At 43.3% G+C, this 13,646-nt stretch overlaps 1 protein-coding gene across 6 annotated transcripts in view; it reads left to right on the forward strand.

Annotated features, from left to right (window-relative positions):
* LARP1B (La ribonucleoprotein 1B) overlaps positions 1 to 13,646 on the forward strand; it is a 277,107-nt gene that overhangs the window by 90,856 nt on the left and 172,605 nt on the right. For 4 of the 6 annotated variants that reach the window (XR_004538886.1, XM_033939051.1, XM_033939069.1 and 1 more), the window contains one exon: positions 9,947 to 10,084. Coding sequence is in view for 5 of the 6 variants with exons in the window: in XM_033939051.1 (XP_033794942.1) it covers positions 9,947 to 10,084 (138 nt within the window). In the remaining variant the exon portion in view is untranslated. Of the gene's footprint in view, positions 1 to 9,618; positions 9,692 to 9,946; positions 10,085 to 13,646 lie in introns of all 6 variants that reach the window. The other 2 variants (XM_033939081.1, XM_033939091.1) reach the window with 2 other exon arrangements.

Here is a 13,646-nt window from a genome sequence, read left to right on the forward strand (position 1 = left end):
GCTACCGATAGGGCTACTGTAGCCCCCATAGCTACTCCCTTTATCTGGAGAAAACATTCATTTTCAAACTCAAAGAAGTTATACTTAATAATTTTTTTAGCCATGTAGTTTAATAACTCAATTTTTTCCATAGATTTAGGAGTCTATTCAAATATCTATCAATCATAGTCAAAGCTTCCTCTTGAGGGATGTTAAGGACACTACATCCATTGTGACTAATATAATTTGTGTTGAGTCTGAGATATCAATGTCCTTCAAAATTTGTATGTAATGCTGAGAGTCACTTATAAGAGGGTGCTTCAGACACAAATCTTTGTAAATAAAAATCTAAATATTGTGATAAAGGTTCAAGTATAGATGATTTCCCCGAAACTATAGGGTGTCCAGGAGGATTTAAAAGTGTTTTATGTATTTTGGGTACAAAGTAAATATAAGGTGTGTTAGGATGTTCATTGTAAAGAAATTTATACTCTTTAATAGTAATAGTACCCAACATGTTAGCCAAAGTTAACACAGAGGCAATCTCACTTGAGGGATTTCTTGATAAGATTTTATAAAATTCAATATTGGAGAGCTGCCGCTTAGCTTCCTCTATATACTGATCCTTATCCTGGATAACTATGGCACCTCTTTTGTCAGCTCGTTTTACGATAATGAAGGTGTCATTTCTCAAACTATCCACTGCTGTCCTTTCCTGCAAGGTTAAATTATGATATGATTCTATTTTGGTCAACTCTTTTTTTAAAACCAACTGTTTAAAGGTAACAATGAAGAGATTCAAGATGGCGATGAGAGCGGACGCCTGAGAGTGAGGCTCCCTCTCTTGTTCTCGGCCGGCGTTGCTTTTTCTTTGAATTAGCAGTTCTCTTACCTTAACATGGGTAAGAGAAAAGGAGCCCTCCGCGGCAACCCTCCAGCGGCAGTAGCGGCACCGCGTCTGGTGCAGAGCACAATCGAGGAAGCTTTGGCCCGATCGGGCGAATCAGCGGTGGCTACTTCAGGGGTGAGCCCGAATTCGTCGGGCGAACTCAGCCAGCAGCTTCGGGCGATGTTAAGCCCGGAACAGAGGCAGCCACCCCCACAACCTGGAAGCAATGCAGTTCTGGGAGTTCCTGATGCATCATGGACCCAGGAGGAGTCTTTGATCCTCAGTGAAGGAGGGCTGGTAGCTCCAAGTTCATCTGGAGCCGAAGAAGAAGCTGCAGTACACCGACAGCTTACCCACACTGCAGGAGAGGAGAGAGGAGCTTCGGGAGGAAGTAAGATCACTTTTGGGGTGTTGGAGAAGCCTAAGGTAATTGATATGGAGGCTTTATGGCAGGCTATTTCAGTTATGGACGCTAACCTCAAAATGTCTTTTTCCACTTTAAATACTGACTATGGAACTATCCACTCTAAAGTGGAGCAACAGGGTTTGGTCCTTAAAGATTTAAGTGAGAAAATGGAAAAACAGGAGTCAAGAATTTGTGGAATGGAAACATTGGACTTGGAATTAGTAAAAGAAAGAACATTTATTGCTAGAAAAATGGAAAGTTTCGAGAACCAATTAAGGAAAAATAACTTGAGACTCCCAAATTTTCCAAAATGTCCCTTAATTTCACCAATGGAGATGGCAAGAAAGTATTTTAAGGAAATTTTGCTTATTCCTATTGAAAGTTTGCCACCTATTGTTAGAGCTAATTATTTTCAAATCAAGAGACCTGTGGAAGTTTCCACTCCTAATGAGATTCAAGGGACTAACAATGAAAATATGAACTTAAAAACTTTTCTGGAAAACTCCTTGGAGGTTATAACGGAAAGGAAAACCCTGTTAATAACTCTCGCTTTGGAAAGTGATAGAGAATATATATTGCGTTTGTATTTTCGTCATATTAATGATCAGTTTTTAGGTTCTAATGTTCGAATATTTCCTGATATGTCTTTAAGATCCCAGAGGCGTAGGAAAGAATTCTTGGCATTAAGGCCAAGAGTCCTTGCCTTGGGGGCAAATTTTTTGTTGAAATTTCCTGTAAAATGTTTTGTCTCTTATCAGAATAAGAATTACTTGTTTTTTGAACCTAAACAACTAGTAGGATTTATAGAATCCAAAGAGCAAGTAGTGCCTATGACTGAGAATGTATAACCTGCCATGAATGGCTGTAGATCCGTAGATAATTGCCGCTTTCTAGGTTGGATAAAGATTGTTTCTATTGTTAATTTTTTTTTCTAAGAATCTCCTTTTAAAGATTGTGGACTAAATATATTGGAAGTATAAATGAATAACCAAAACACTGATTTAAGTGGAATTGGTTTATAAGTTTTCTTTTTAATAACTTATGTTAATCTGAATACAAGTAATGTATTGCTTGTTTGTATTGATAAAATTGAATAAACAAATAATTCGGAAAAAAAAAATAAAAAAAAAATAAAGGTAACAATGACTGGATCTGGTATACCCGGAGGGTTCCAAGTTGAAACTATTTTTCCTTGAATCAGGAAAGTTAATTCATCTGGTTCTCTGGTGGTTTCACCAAAGAATGCTCTCAATTTTATTTTTCTAAAAAACCTTAAATAACAGTTGACTTCAAAAGAGTCATAGGGCTCCTTTTACTAAGCTGTGTTAGCGTGTAGCACGTGCGGCAATGTAGCGCGCGCTAAAACCGCTAGCGCAGCTTAGTAAAAGGAGCCCAGAGAGTATAGATGGAACAAAAGACATACCATATTGGAGTACATTTTCTTCAGTGTTGGTCAAATTACTTTTAAATAAATTGTACACATTAGATTTACATTCTTTAGTGATCACTGCTTTTTTTGTCTGGTTATTTTCTTGATGGAATTGTCTTTTTCTGTGGGGCAAAGCATTCGTAAAAAAGAGTCTGACATATTGTTAGTTGGGGGAGGTTCAGCCATTGACTTATTCTATTGAACAGTAAGTTTATTTTATTTATCATCTTCCCCAGAAGATTCACTAGAAGATATCTTAAACTGAATCTTCTTTTTATTATTACCTTGTTTTCATTTCAGATTTTTATTGAGAGTTTTATCCTGCCATGGGTATACATACCCTTTTGTGTAATCATATAAATTTTGTTTGAATTTTTGTGTTTTAAAATTTTTTTGTTCTTGTTTATATGTATCAATTAATTTCTGATGTTCTAAAAACTTGCTGGAAATGATGTCCTTCAGTATCTTTACCGATTCTCCTTTGCAAGAGGTAGCCAACAATTTAAACTTTCCCTTCCTTCTAAAAAAGGGATTAAAGGAGTCAAGATCTTCAGTCAATCTTTGGTCTTTAAACTCTCTCAACTCTGGAATGATCTCCCCCTTTTTTAAGGAGTTCCAGTTCATTTCAATTTTTCTGTAAATCTTTAAAAACTACTCTATTTGCCAAACATTTTGAAAATTAATTCTTTTGAAATTTTGCTATTATCTTCTATTTATCATTTGTAAATCATTCCCTGTTTATTTAATTGCTGTAAACCGAGTCGAGCCTTCTCAGAATGATGACTCGGTATACAAAATTAAGCTTTAGTTTAGTTTTAGTTTAGACTAGTCTTTAAGCACGCTACATTAATGGGTGCTAGAAGAGATGTGTGTGTTTGTGTCTGTCTTATCTTTCTTTCTGTCTCTCTCTTTCCTCGGCTGTCCACCACCACCCCATGCCTGCTCCCCCTGTCCAGCAGTAGGCCTTTTCCCTTCTTTTTACCTTCCCCCCCTGTCTAGCAGCACCTCTTCCTTGCTTCCCCTGTCCAGCAGTAGGTCTTCTTCCTTCCTGTTACCTCTTCCCCCCCCTCTCCAGCTGCACCTCTTCCTTGTTTCCCCTGTCCAGCAGTAGGCCTTCTCCCTTCCTGTTACCTCCCCCCTGTCTAGCAGCACCTCTTCCTTGCTCCCCCTATCCAGCAGTAGGCCTCCATTCCTGCTACCTCCCCCCCTGTCCAGCAGCACCTCTTCCCTGCTCCCCCTGTCCAGCAGCACCCCTTACCTGCTCCCCCTATTCAGCATCCGACTTCCTGGTCCGTTCGCGTCTGCCTTCCTCTTCAAAACAGCCCTGCTGAGGATTGCAGCAGGCTGTAGCGAACCTCGAAGGCTGCTCTGCACCTCAGTAGCAAGTTCCCTCTGACACGATCCCATGCGCCAGAGGGAATGTGCTACCGAGGTGCAGAGCGGCCTGCGAGGTTCACTACAGCCGGTTACGATCCTCAGCAGGGCTGCTTTGAAGAGGAGCAGCAGCGGCAACAGCGGATGGTGAGTGAGGGCGGGAGGGGGGAGTCCCGGTGTGTTCGAAAATGGAATTTGGCATGAAGGGACACAGCATGCTGTCAGGGAACACGCCATCCTACATGCGCATGCGCGCTTAGGATTTTATTATAGAGGATTGTTCTAATATAACTGTTTGTAATACATCAATTGTGATTAACATCAGATCCTGCGAACATTGGGAAATTATTTTATTCCATCTCTGTACATATTCTGTATTATCTAAAAACCTCGGGGATTTATTGATTCTTAATCCCTGGGGAATACTAATTCTAAAATATGGCAATAATTCTAAAATATGCCAATTGTTTATAATAATACGTTTGACCTCGCTGGAAAGGTGCGAGTGCCTTAAAACACAAGTGAATTCCGGTGGCTTCCAATCTCTTTTTCCAGTATTAAGGAGGTCTTCTCTATGTTGTAATTTTGAACGGTTATATCCGCTGAAGATGTCTTCCAAGGGAAATCCTCTTTTGGCAAATCTGTGGGCCATGGAAGGCACCTGTCTTTCAAATTCCTCTGGTGTTGAACAAAGCAACTGGCTATAGGGAAGGTTACTCTTATGTGTTTTTTTATAAAAGCTTGTGTAATGCAAATAATTATTCTTATCTGTAGGATTCTTGTAAATGGTGGGTCTTAGTGCCCACCATATACTAGGACCAATAGGGGTCTCCCAAAAGCAGGTCAAATCATGATTAGCTATTATGGTGGGAAGGAAAAAAAAGAATAATTCCTTCTTGATGGATAAAGGCTATTCTATAAATCAACCAACTAATGTTCCTGCATTACCTTCATTAGCTGTTTACATGAAAGCTGAACTCCATCAGTCCCTTTGGGGTACTAATCTCAAAATGGATTCAAAAGTAGACTACAATCTCCTCCCATAAGAAATGACCCGCCACCCCAGTGTCCTCCAGAAGCTGATCACATGGTTGCTAGGAGCGTAAATATTCAACAGTGTGAGATTCACTTCACCAGTTTCCTCCTGAAGCAAGAGTATCTCCCCTCCGAGTTCTATTTCACTGTTACTATAAACAGAAAATCCTTTTTAATCAATATGGCCACACCCAGCAGTTTGTTTGTTTTTTTGTATGAGAGAAAAATGTTTGTCATACAGTAGATGATCCATTTGTTTAAGTAAATGGGTTTCTTGTAGAAGCACAATATCACAATTAAACCTCTACAATTCTTTAAACAAGAAACCATTTTTCGATGGGAATTCAAACCTTTAAAATTGTAGGATACCATTTTATAGTTAATCATCCTCTTCCCTTACTTGCCCCCCTATTCCCTCCCTTCCCTACTCCTACACATCCCACATCTACCCTTCCCACTGCCAGTTTCTCCCTTTTCCTGACTGGTAAGGCAACCAAGAGTTACAAATACCAATGCCAGATGGCTGTGCCAATATAAAAATGCTAGTTAAAACCCCATTCTCATACCCTCCCTACCCAGATCCTTCACTCATACCACACATGCACTCTACAACACTGTTTTTAAACTCCCAACCCAATACTTTCCCAAACAGTTGGTAACAGTGAACCCCTTGCAACTCTTTTTAGCTTCAGAAAAAGAACTCCCTATCAGCAACTTAAAGTAGCAGGGCTTATACAGTGATTTTCTTATCTGTTGAATTACACTTTAGAGATAGAGATATCTTTAAGTCTACTGTTGTGGATGCGGTGGTCTCGGCTATTGCGCGCAGACATACTGTGCCAGTGGAATGTCGCTCGACCCTGAGAGACCCTCAGGACCGTAAAATGGAGGCTTTACTTAAAAATGTAGTTTGAAATGGCTGCCCTGGCTATCTAGGTGGTGATTTGTGGCGGTCTGGTAGCCCAAGCTTGTTTCCGATGGTCAAAGAGTTCTTGACTGCGAGACAACTGACTGGTCCTTAGTGGATCAGGAAGTTACTAAGATTGAGCTGGGAGCTTCTTATATCTCTGATGCCATGTATGATCTGTTGCGTGCCTCGGCCAAGTCCATGGCTCTCGGTGTAGCGACCCGCCATACCCTGTGGCTTCCGGGTTGATCAGCAGATGCGGCATCTAAGGACAAGTTCAGTAAGTTTCCCTTTTGGGGCTCCTTTCTCTTTGGGGAGGAGTTAGATAAGCTGGTTCAAGCTTTGAGTGACTGTAACGTACCTTGGTTACCGTAGCACCGACCTTGCCAGGCTTCGCAAGGTGGTTTTGCCCGGGGTCGTTTGAGTGACTTTCGTAGGTACCACCCTGGCCTGGGTGCAACCTCTTTTCCTTCCAGAGGACATTTCTTTCAAACCATGCAGTCTTTTCAGGGGGCCCATCAGAGGTGGGGTCACAACTTCTCTGAAGACTCCTCCACCGCCCGTTCAGCCCAATGACTTCCCCTGGTTCCAGTCGGAGCTTGGTTGTGGGAGATTTACCAGGGATGGGCCGAGATCACAATAGATCTGTGAGTCCTAGAGGTGATTCATGACAGTTATGCTCTGGAGTTTTCACAACCTTTGCCAGATTGTTTCCTCTCCTCTCCTTGTCAGGCAACTTGGAAGAGGAGGGCTTTCGGCAGATTGTGCTCGGGTTGCTGGACCTTAAAACGGTAGTTCAATGCTACCGCAGGAGATTCACACATTTACTTCCATTTACTTCGTATTCCATTTACTTTGTGGTGCCCAAAAAAGAGGGGTCTTTTTGGCCCATTTTGGATCGCAAAGGTGTCAGCAGAGTACTCCAGTTTCTGTCTTTTCATATGGAAACCCTTAAGCTTGTAATTCTTGCTGTCTAACTGGGGGAATTTCTGACTTCTCTTGATCTGACGGAGGCATATCTACATGTTCTCATTCAGGCATGTTCCAATTCCTTTGCTTTGCAATTTTGGGAGAGCATTATCAATTTTCTGTGCTTCTCTGATCTATCTATGGCACTGCGCACCTTCACCAAGATATGGTAGTGGTGGCAGCAGCCTTGTACAAGGAGGGCATTCTGGTGCACCTCTATCTGGACAACTGGTTGATTTGAGCAAAGTTGTTGGAGAGTTCCCGGGTTACGGCTCGGGTTGTGGAGTTTCTGCAGTCCCTGGGCTGGGTGGTCAACCTGTCTAAAAGCCAGTTGACTCCATCTCAGTGTTTAGAGTATCTTGGTGTTCTTTTCGACACCAGCTTGGGGAGAGTTTTCCTTCCGGAGACCAGGGTGTGCAAATTGCAGATGCAGATTTGCGCTCTGCTGGATTGCCGATGTCCGCTGGCGTAAAACTTTCTGCAGGCCACTGTGAGAACGGGCTACTAGGCTTGATGGACCATTGGTCTGACCCAGTAAGGCTATTCTTATTTTCTATGTTCCTGTTCTAATCAGTATCCAACAGTGTTTTTTCCCTTTGTGTTCTCCTTGTAGTGGGGAGTTGGGAGGTTGTTGTTTTCAGCCTTGATGTTTTCTGCTTGTTTGTTAAGACTGATTGTAAGAGGGACTACACAGTCCACTTGTACTGTAGCCAAAAGTCAGATGTCATACTGACAAGTTCCTGCTGAACCAGAATGTGCACAGGGCACTGTCTTTGACCTAAGGGCCGCCGCGGGAACAGACTGCTGGGCACAATGGGCCACTGGTCTGACACAGCAGCGGTAATTCTTATGTTCTTATGTCAGTGTCTCAGTCTCCACTTGCTGGCAGAGGAGCGTAAACCCATCCATTTCTGTGCCGGTCTCGAGGGAATAAAAAAAAGAAAATTAGCGGGTGAGAACCTAATTTCTCCGTGGTCTTCGTCATAAGGCATATTGGGACAGTCTTAAATATCCTCAATATGTATACTTTAGAGGAAAGGTGGGAGAGGGGGAGCTCATAGAGACATTTAAATACCTAGATGCAGAGATGTTTAAATACCTAGATGAATGAGTCTAGTCTTTTTCATTTGAAAGCAAGCTCTGGAATGAGAGGGCATAGGATGAAGTTAAGAGGTGATAGGCTCAGGAGTAATCTATGGAAATACTTTTTTACAGAAAGGGTGGTAGATGTTTGGAACAGTCTCACGGAAGAAGTGGTGGAGACAGACTGTCTGAATTCAAGAAAGCATGGGTTAGGCATGTGGCAGATGGGCAAACTAGATGAGCTATTTGGCCTTTATCTGCATCATATTTCTATAAAATAACTTTTTCATACCAAACCACCTCTCGAACCTCCTCCAGTGGCATGGGATCTTAATGTGGTACTTTCTGCTTTAATGAAGCTTTCCTTTGAACCACTGCCAACCTCATCTCTCATATCTATCACATTTGCATGCAAAGTCTGTGAACTTCAAGCTCTAGTGTTGGCTCCACATTCTACCACAACACGGTAGTTCTCTGTATTCATCCAAAGTTCATCCCTAAAGTCATCTTGAAATTTTATCTGAACCAGACTATAGTTCTACCTGTCGTTTCACCCTAGTGAAGCTGCATTCTACACATTGGATTGTAAATGAACCCTGACTTATTTAGCTCAAACTAAGCCTCACAGAACTTCTATTCAGCTATTCCTGTCATTCGATCCAAACAGACTTGGAGCTCCGGTCACCAAGAGGACCATCTCAACATGACTGACAGACTGCTGTGGGTGGGCTGACTCTGGAGGGCTGTGTCACTGACTCTGGAGGGCTGTGTGCAGGCAATGATGACTTCAGTAGCTCACCTCCGTTACACTCCCACTGAAGACATCTGCAAGATGCCACCTTGTCCTCAATCCATACCTTCACATCTCATTACTGTTTGGAGAATCATTGCAGAAGAGATAGTTGGCTTGACCAAACAATTCTGAGAAATTTATTTTCCATTTAGAGACTAACTTCCCTCCAAGCCTATTGAGTTTTGCCAGGCTCATGTGTGTATATCTATCTATATCTTATACTCATCCAGACTCGTGACCCTGGCAGCTAGGAAGTCCCAAATGTAAGAAGAAGCTGCCTGCTTGTCCTGGGATAAAGCAAAGTTACTTACCTATAAAAGGTGTTATCCAATGACAGCAGGCACATATTCTTACAACCCTCCCACCTCCCCTAGTTGACTTCTTAGCTTTTTTTTTACTAAACTGATGGTCCCACGAGTAGGCAACGAGTGGTCTTCAAGTTTTAAAGTGGCACTGTACTTGTCGACCATCAGTACCAGGGTTCCTTGGATGACATCACCCATGTGAAGTATGAGCACTAAAGAAAGAAGAGAAAAAAAGGCAATTTGAATTATTTTGTGCAACATTGTATGGTAAAGTGTTTTTACCAGATGTTAAGTGATGGGGAATAGTGTAATGATGTTATTTTACATTATGGTAATGTGGTATTTTTTATAATGTATTTGTGTGTGTCTATGTGATCATTTGTATGTTTTGTATTTGTATGGCTGTATATTTTAATATGTATGTGCTTTGTAATCCGTTTTGTACAAAGCAGACTATAAATAAAGACTGTAAACCAGATGTAAGAATATCTGCCTGCTGCCCTTGGATAACACCAGTTACAGGTAAGTAACTTCTCTTTATTTCAAACAGTGGACTAACATGACTACCACACCATTTCACTATAAGTTATAAGGAAATGGGTGGAAACGTCTATTGCAGTATGACATCTGCCATCACTAAATACAGCATACTATATAAGAACATGTGATCAGATAGGTTTAGGTCCAGAAATTTGCTTTATAGGTGTTTGTTAGTCATGTATCGACCTGCAAAGAACAAGATGGTTTATGTCCTCTTTAATTGTGTTCTCTAATAAGGCTGGAGACGTGAGAAGAGAGATGATCTTGATGAGGTGTCCAGTGTGAGAAGTGAGGGTGGCCACATCCGAGGAAACTTCCGAGGGAGAGGAAGAGGGAGAGGAAGAGGTCGAGGGCGTGGAAGAGAGAACTTGCGAAGTAAGTTGAAAACCCTTGTAAACATAGGAAGTAGAAATTGTTAGGGGTGCCTCTCCCGCTGGGCCTGAAGCAAGAGACACTTCTAACCCACTTACATTGTTGTTGTTGTGTAACTTACCATACTCCCAGGATAGCACACGCAAAAGAAGATGAGACATTCATTCAGCAAAAAATGCCAGTCAGACACAAATCCTTGTTCCTTCTTTTATTTTGTATACCAGCAAGAAAACATTTTTTTAAGCACTGGCACTATCATTACACATAGTAACATAGTAGTTGATGGCAGATAAAGACCCGAATAGTCCATCCAATTTGCCCAACCTGATTCAATTTAAATTTTTTTGTTACTTCTTAGTTATTTCTGGACAAGAATCCAAAGCTCTACCCGGTACTGTGCTTGGGTTCCAACTACTGAAGTCTCCATCAAAGCTCACTCCAACCCATCTACACCCTCTCAGCCATTGAAGCCCTCCCCAGCCCATTGTTAACCAAAAGGCCATATACAGACACAGACCGTGCAAGTCTGCCCAGTACTGGCTTTAGTTCTTCAATATTTTCTATTTTCTGATTCTAGATCCTCTGTGTTCATCCCACGCTTTTTTGAACTCTTTCACCATTTTCCTCTCCACCATATAAGTCATAATAGAAAGAAACATGGACAAGGGGGCACACTCCAAGACAAACGTCTTTGCCTGAGGAGAAATCCCCAATTTGCCTTGGTTCTGTTACAGGTTATATACTTTTCAGCAATAAGTCAATATTAATATTCGTAAATATTCATAAGTCACAGTAAACCTGTTTCATCTGGTTCAAACTAGTTTGTTCCTTAGTTCTTTTTTCTCTTAACTAGTTTTCTGTCTTTCCCATCTGTTATACCTTGATAAATGACGATATACCTCAAGTGGGAGGGGAGAGGGGGTTCAGTGTTTTGCTTCACTTTAAAATAGTAGATGTTTCTAGAGCACAGTGTCTCAACAGAAACCAACTTTTTCTATGTGCATATCTCACGTAGCCCGTGAGCAGATCAATCTCGTACATCCAGGCTGTGCAGCCAAGCTTATTTGATGCTTCATACCACCTCTTGGCTTGTACATATTATCTCAGTTTTGCAAGGCCTGTTTTCCTACGGACTAGCAGAACTGTTGCTAGACAGATATGTAACAAGCATTATCCCAGGACAAGCAGGCAGCATATTCTCTACATGTGGGTGACGTCATCCACGGAGCCCTGTCATGGACAGATTTTCAAGCAAACTTGATTGAAGATCTCAAGTTTGCTAGTACGACCCACGCATGCGTGCCTTCCTACTCCACTAGAGGGTGCATCCCCTCCTCGTGGTCTTCAGTTCTTAGTTTTCCGTGGAGCCAGAAAGCCCTGTCTCTCTTCTCTGCGATTTCTAAGTGCTTTTCTAGCACCGCGGCTTTCTTGTTTTCATACGGGAGTTGCTGAGTGCGTTGTTAATTGTTTCCTTTCTTTATTTTTTGTTTTTTTGCATTTTTGGTTGGGCAACCAGGGGCTTCCCGGTTCGCCGTGGCCGTTTGGCCTCGAGTGGCTGCGGCCGTCTAAACTTATGTCCCGGTCTCTCACCGGGTTTAAGAAGTGCTCTCAGTGCGGGTGGGTTATCTCCATGCGTCCTCTTCAGTATGCTCTGCTTTGGAGGTGGTCGTCCCAGAGGCACAGTCTGAATCGCCCTGTTCCTCTGCGGGGCTTGGCTCGCTGTAGTCTTCATTGATGGCTCTAGACCTCCATATTGTTCAAGGGACGAGTCTGGATCAGCCACAGTGGATGGTGCTTCTCAAGGATGTCAGTCTTCTCTGTTGGGGAGCTCTGTGTCTAGGTCACTCAGCTCAGGGTACCTGGTCCATGGAGGAGGCGTCCTGGTCAATCAGTGTTCTGGAGACCAGAGCCATCCACCTGGCGCTGTTAGCCTTCCACTCCTACTTGACGGGCAAGTCGGTCAAGGTTCTATCGGACAATGCCACAGCTGTGGCCTATGTCAATCGGCAGGGGGGCACCAAGTGCACTCAGGTGGCGCAAGTGACGGTTCTGCTTATGGTCTGGGCAGAGTCGCATCTTGAGGACATCATGGCCTCCCACATAGCCGGAGTGGAGAATGTTCAAGCAGACTTCCTCAGTCATCACGTGTTAGATCCCGGAGAGTGGTGTCTAAGCCACGTGGCCTTTCAGTTGATAGTGTACCTCATGGACCTGAAGGCTACTAGTGTCAACACCAAAACACCCGCTTCTTCAGTCGTCGCAGAGACGGTCAGGCCGAGGGTCTGGATGCTCTGGTTCAACCATGGCCAATGGAAGGGCTGTTGTATGTGTTCCCTCCGTGGCCATTAGTGGGCAGAGTTCTACTCTGCATTGTTCATCATCCGGATCTGGTGGTTCTGATAGCTCCAGATTGGCCTAGGCGGCTGTGGCATGCAGGTCTGGTGCGGCATCTGGTCTAGGATCCTCTTCCTCTTTAACCTGATCTGACTCAGGGCTCCATTCCCATATTCGATCCCTTTTGTCTTATGGCTTGGCTTTTGAAAGGGAACACCTAGGTAAGAAGGGGTATTCAGATAAAGTGATCTGTCTCTTGGAATCTCAGAAACTTTCCACTTCTCGGGCTTATGTGCGGGTTTGGTGTATATTTGAGGAGTGGTGTAAGGTGCGAGAGTGGTCTCTCTTTATGCTTCCCTGCCTAACATCTTAGAGTTTTTGCAGGATGGCCTGGACAGGGGCCTGGCTTGGTCTTCACTCTGGATTCAGCTTGTGGTTTTGTCAGCCTTTCATAGCTTATTACGGAGTCAGTGTCTGACTCATTCCTGATGTCGTTTGCGTCTTGCAGGCGGCCAAATTGTTCAAGCCGCCTATACGACTGTCTGTTCCCTCTTGGGATTTGAATCTGGTCCTGTCTGGGCTGGTGCGCCCCCCTTTGGAGCCTTTGGGTGCCTGCTCGTTGAAGGACCTTACTCTTAAGGCAGTTTTCTTGGTGGCTCTTACTTCTGCTAGATGTGTTTCGGAGCTGCAGGCTCTCTCTTGTAGGTCTCCTTTCCTGGAGTTTTCTAGGGAGTAGGTCGTTTTAAGGCCTGTTCCTTCCTTTTCTGCCAAAGGTAATTTCTCCTTTTCACGTCAATCAGTCCGTAGTTCACCCAGTGCTGGGTAGTCGGGAGGGTTCTTCGGAGCAGAAACAGTTGCGCAAACTATATGTTGCGCAAACTATATGCGTGCAGAGGCCCCTGGAGATCAGAAAATCAGATCATCTTTTTGTTATTCTAGCGGGCCCTAGTATGGGGAATGCCACTTCCAAGGCTACCATTGCACGCTGGATCAAGAAGACTAGTGCTTCCGCTTACCTTCTTCAGAAGAAGCCTAATCCAGCCTTTCTCAAGGCTCATTCCACTCAGGGTCAGGCCGCTTCTTGGGCTAACTTTTCACTGGTGTCTCCAGTGGATATTTATAAGGCTGCTTTTTGGTCTTCCTTGCATTCCTTTTTCAGACACTACTGTGTGGATGTTCAGGTGCTTCGGGATGCGGTGTTCGCTGAGTGTGTTCTGGTGTCGCCCCTTCA

The sequence above is a fragment of the Geotrypetes seraphini genome, chromosome 1 (genome assembly GCF_902459505.1).
Source record: "Geotrypetes seraphini chromosome 1, aGeoSer1.1, whole genome shotgun sequence".
Lineage (NCBI taxonomy): Eukaryota > Metazoa > Chordata > Amphibia > Gymnophiona > Dermophiidae > Geotrypetes > Geotrypetes seraphini.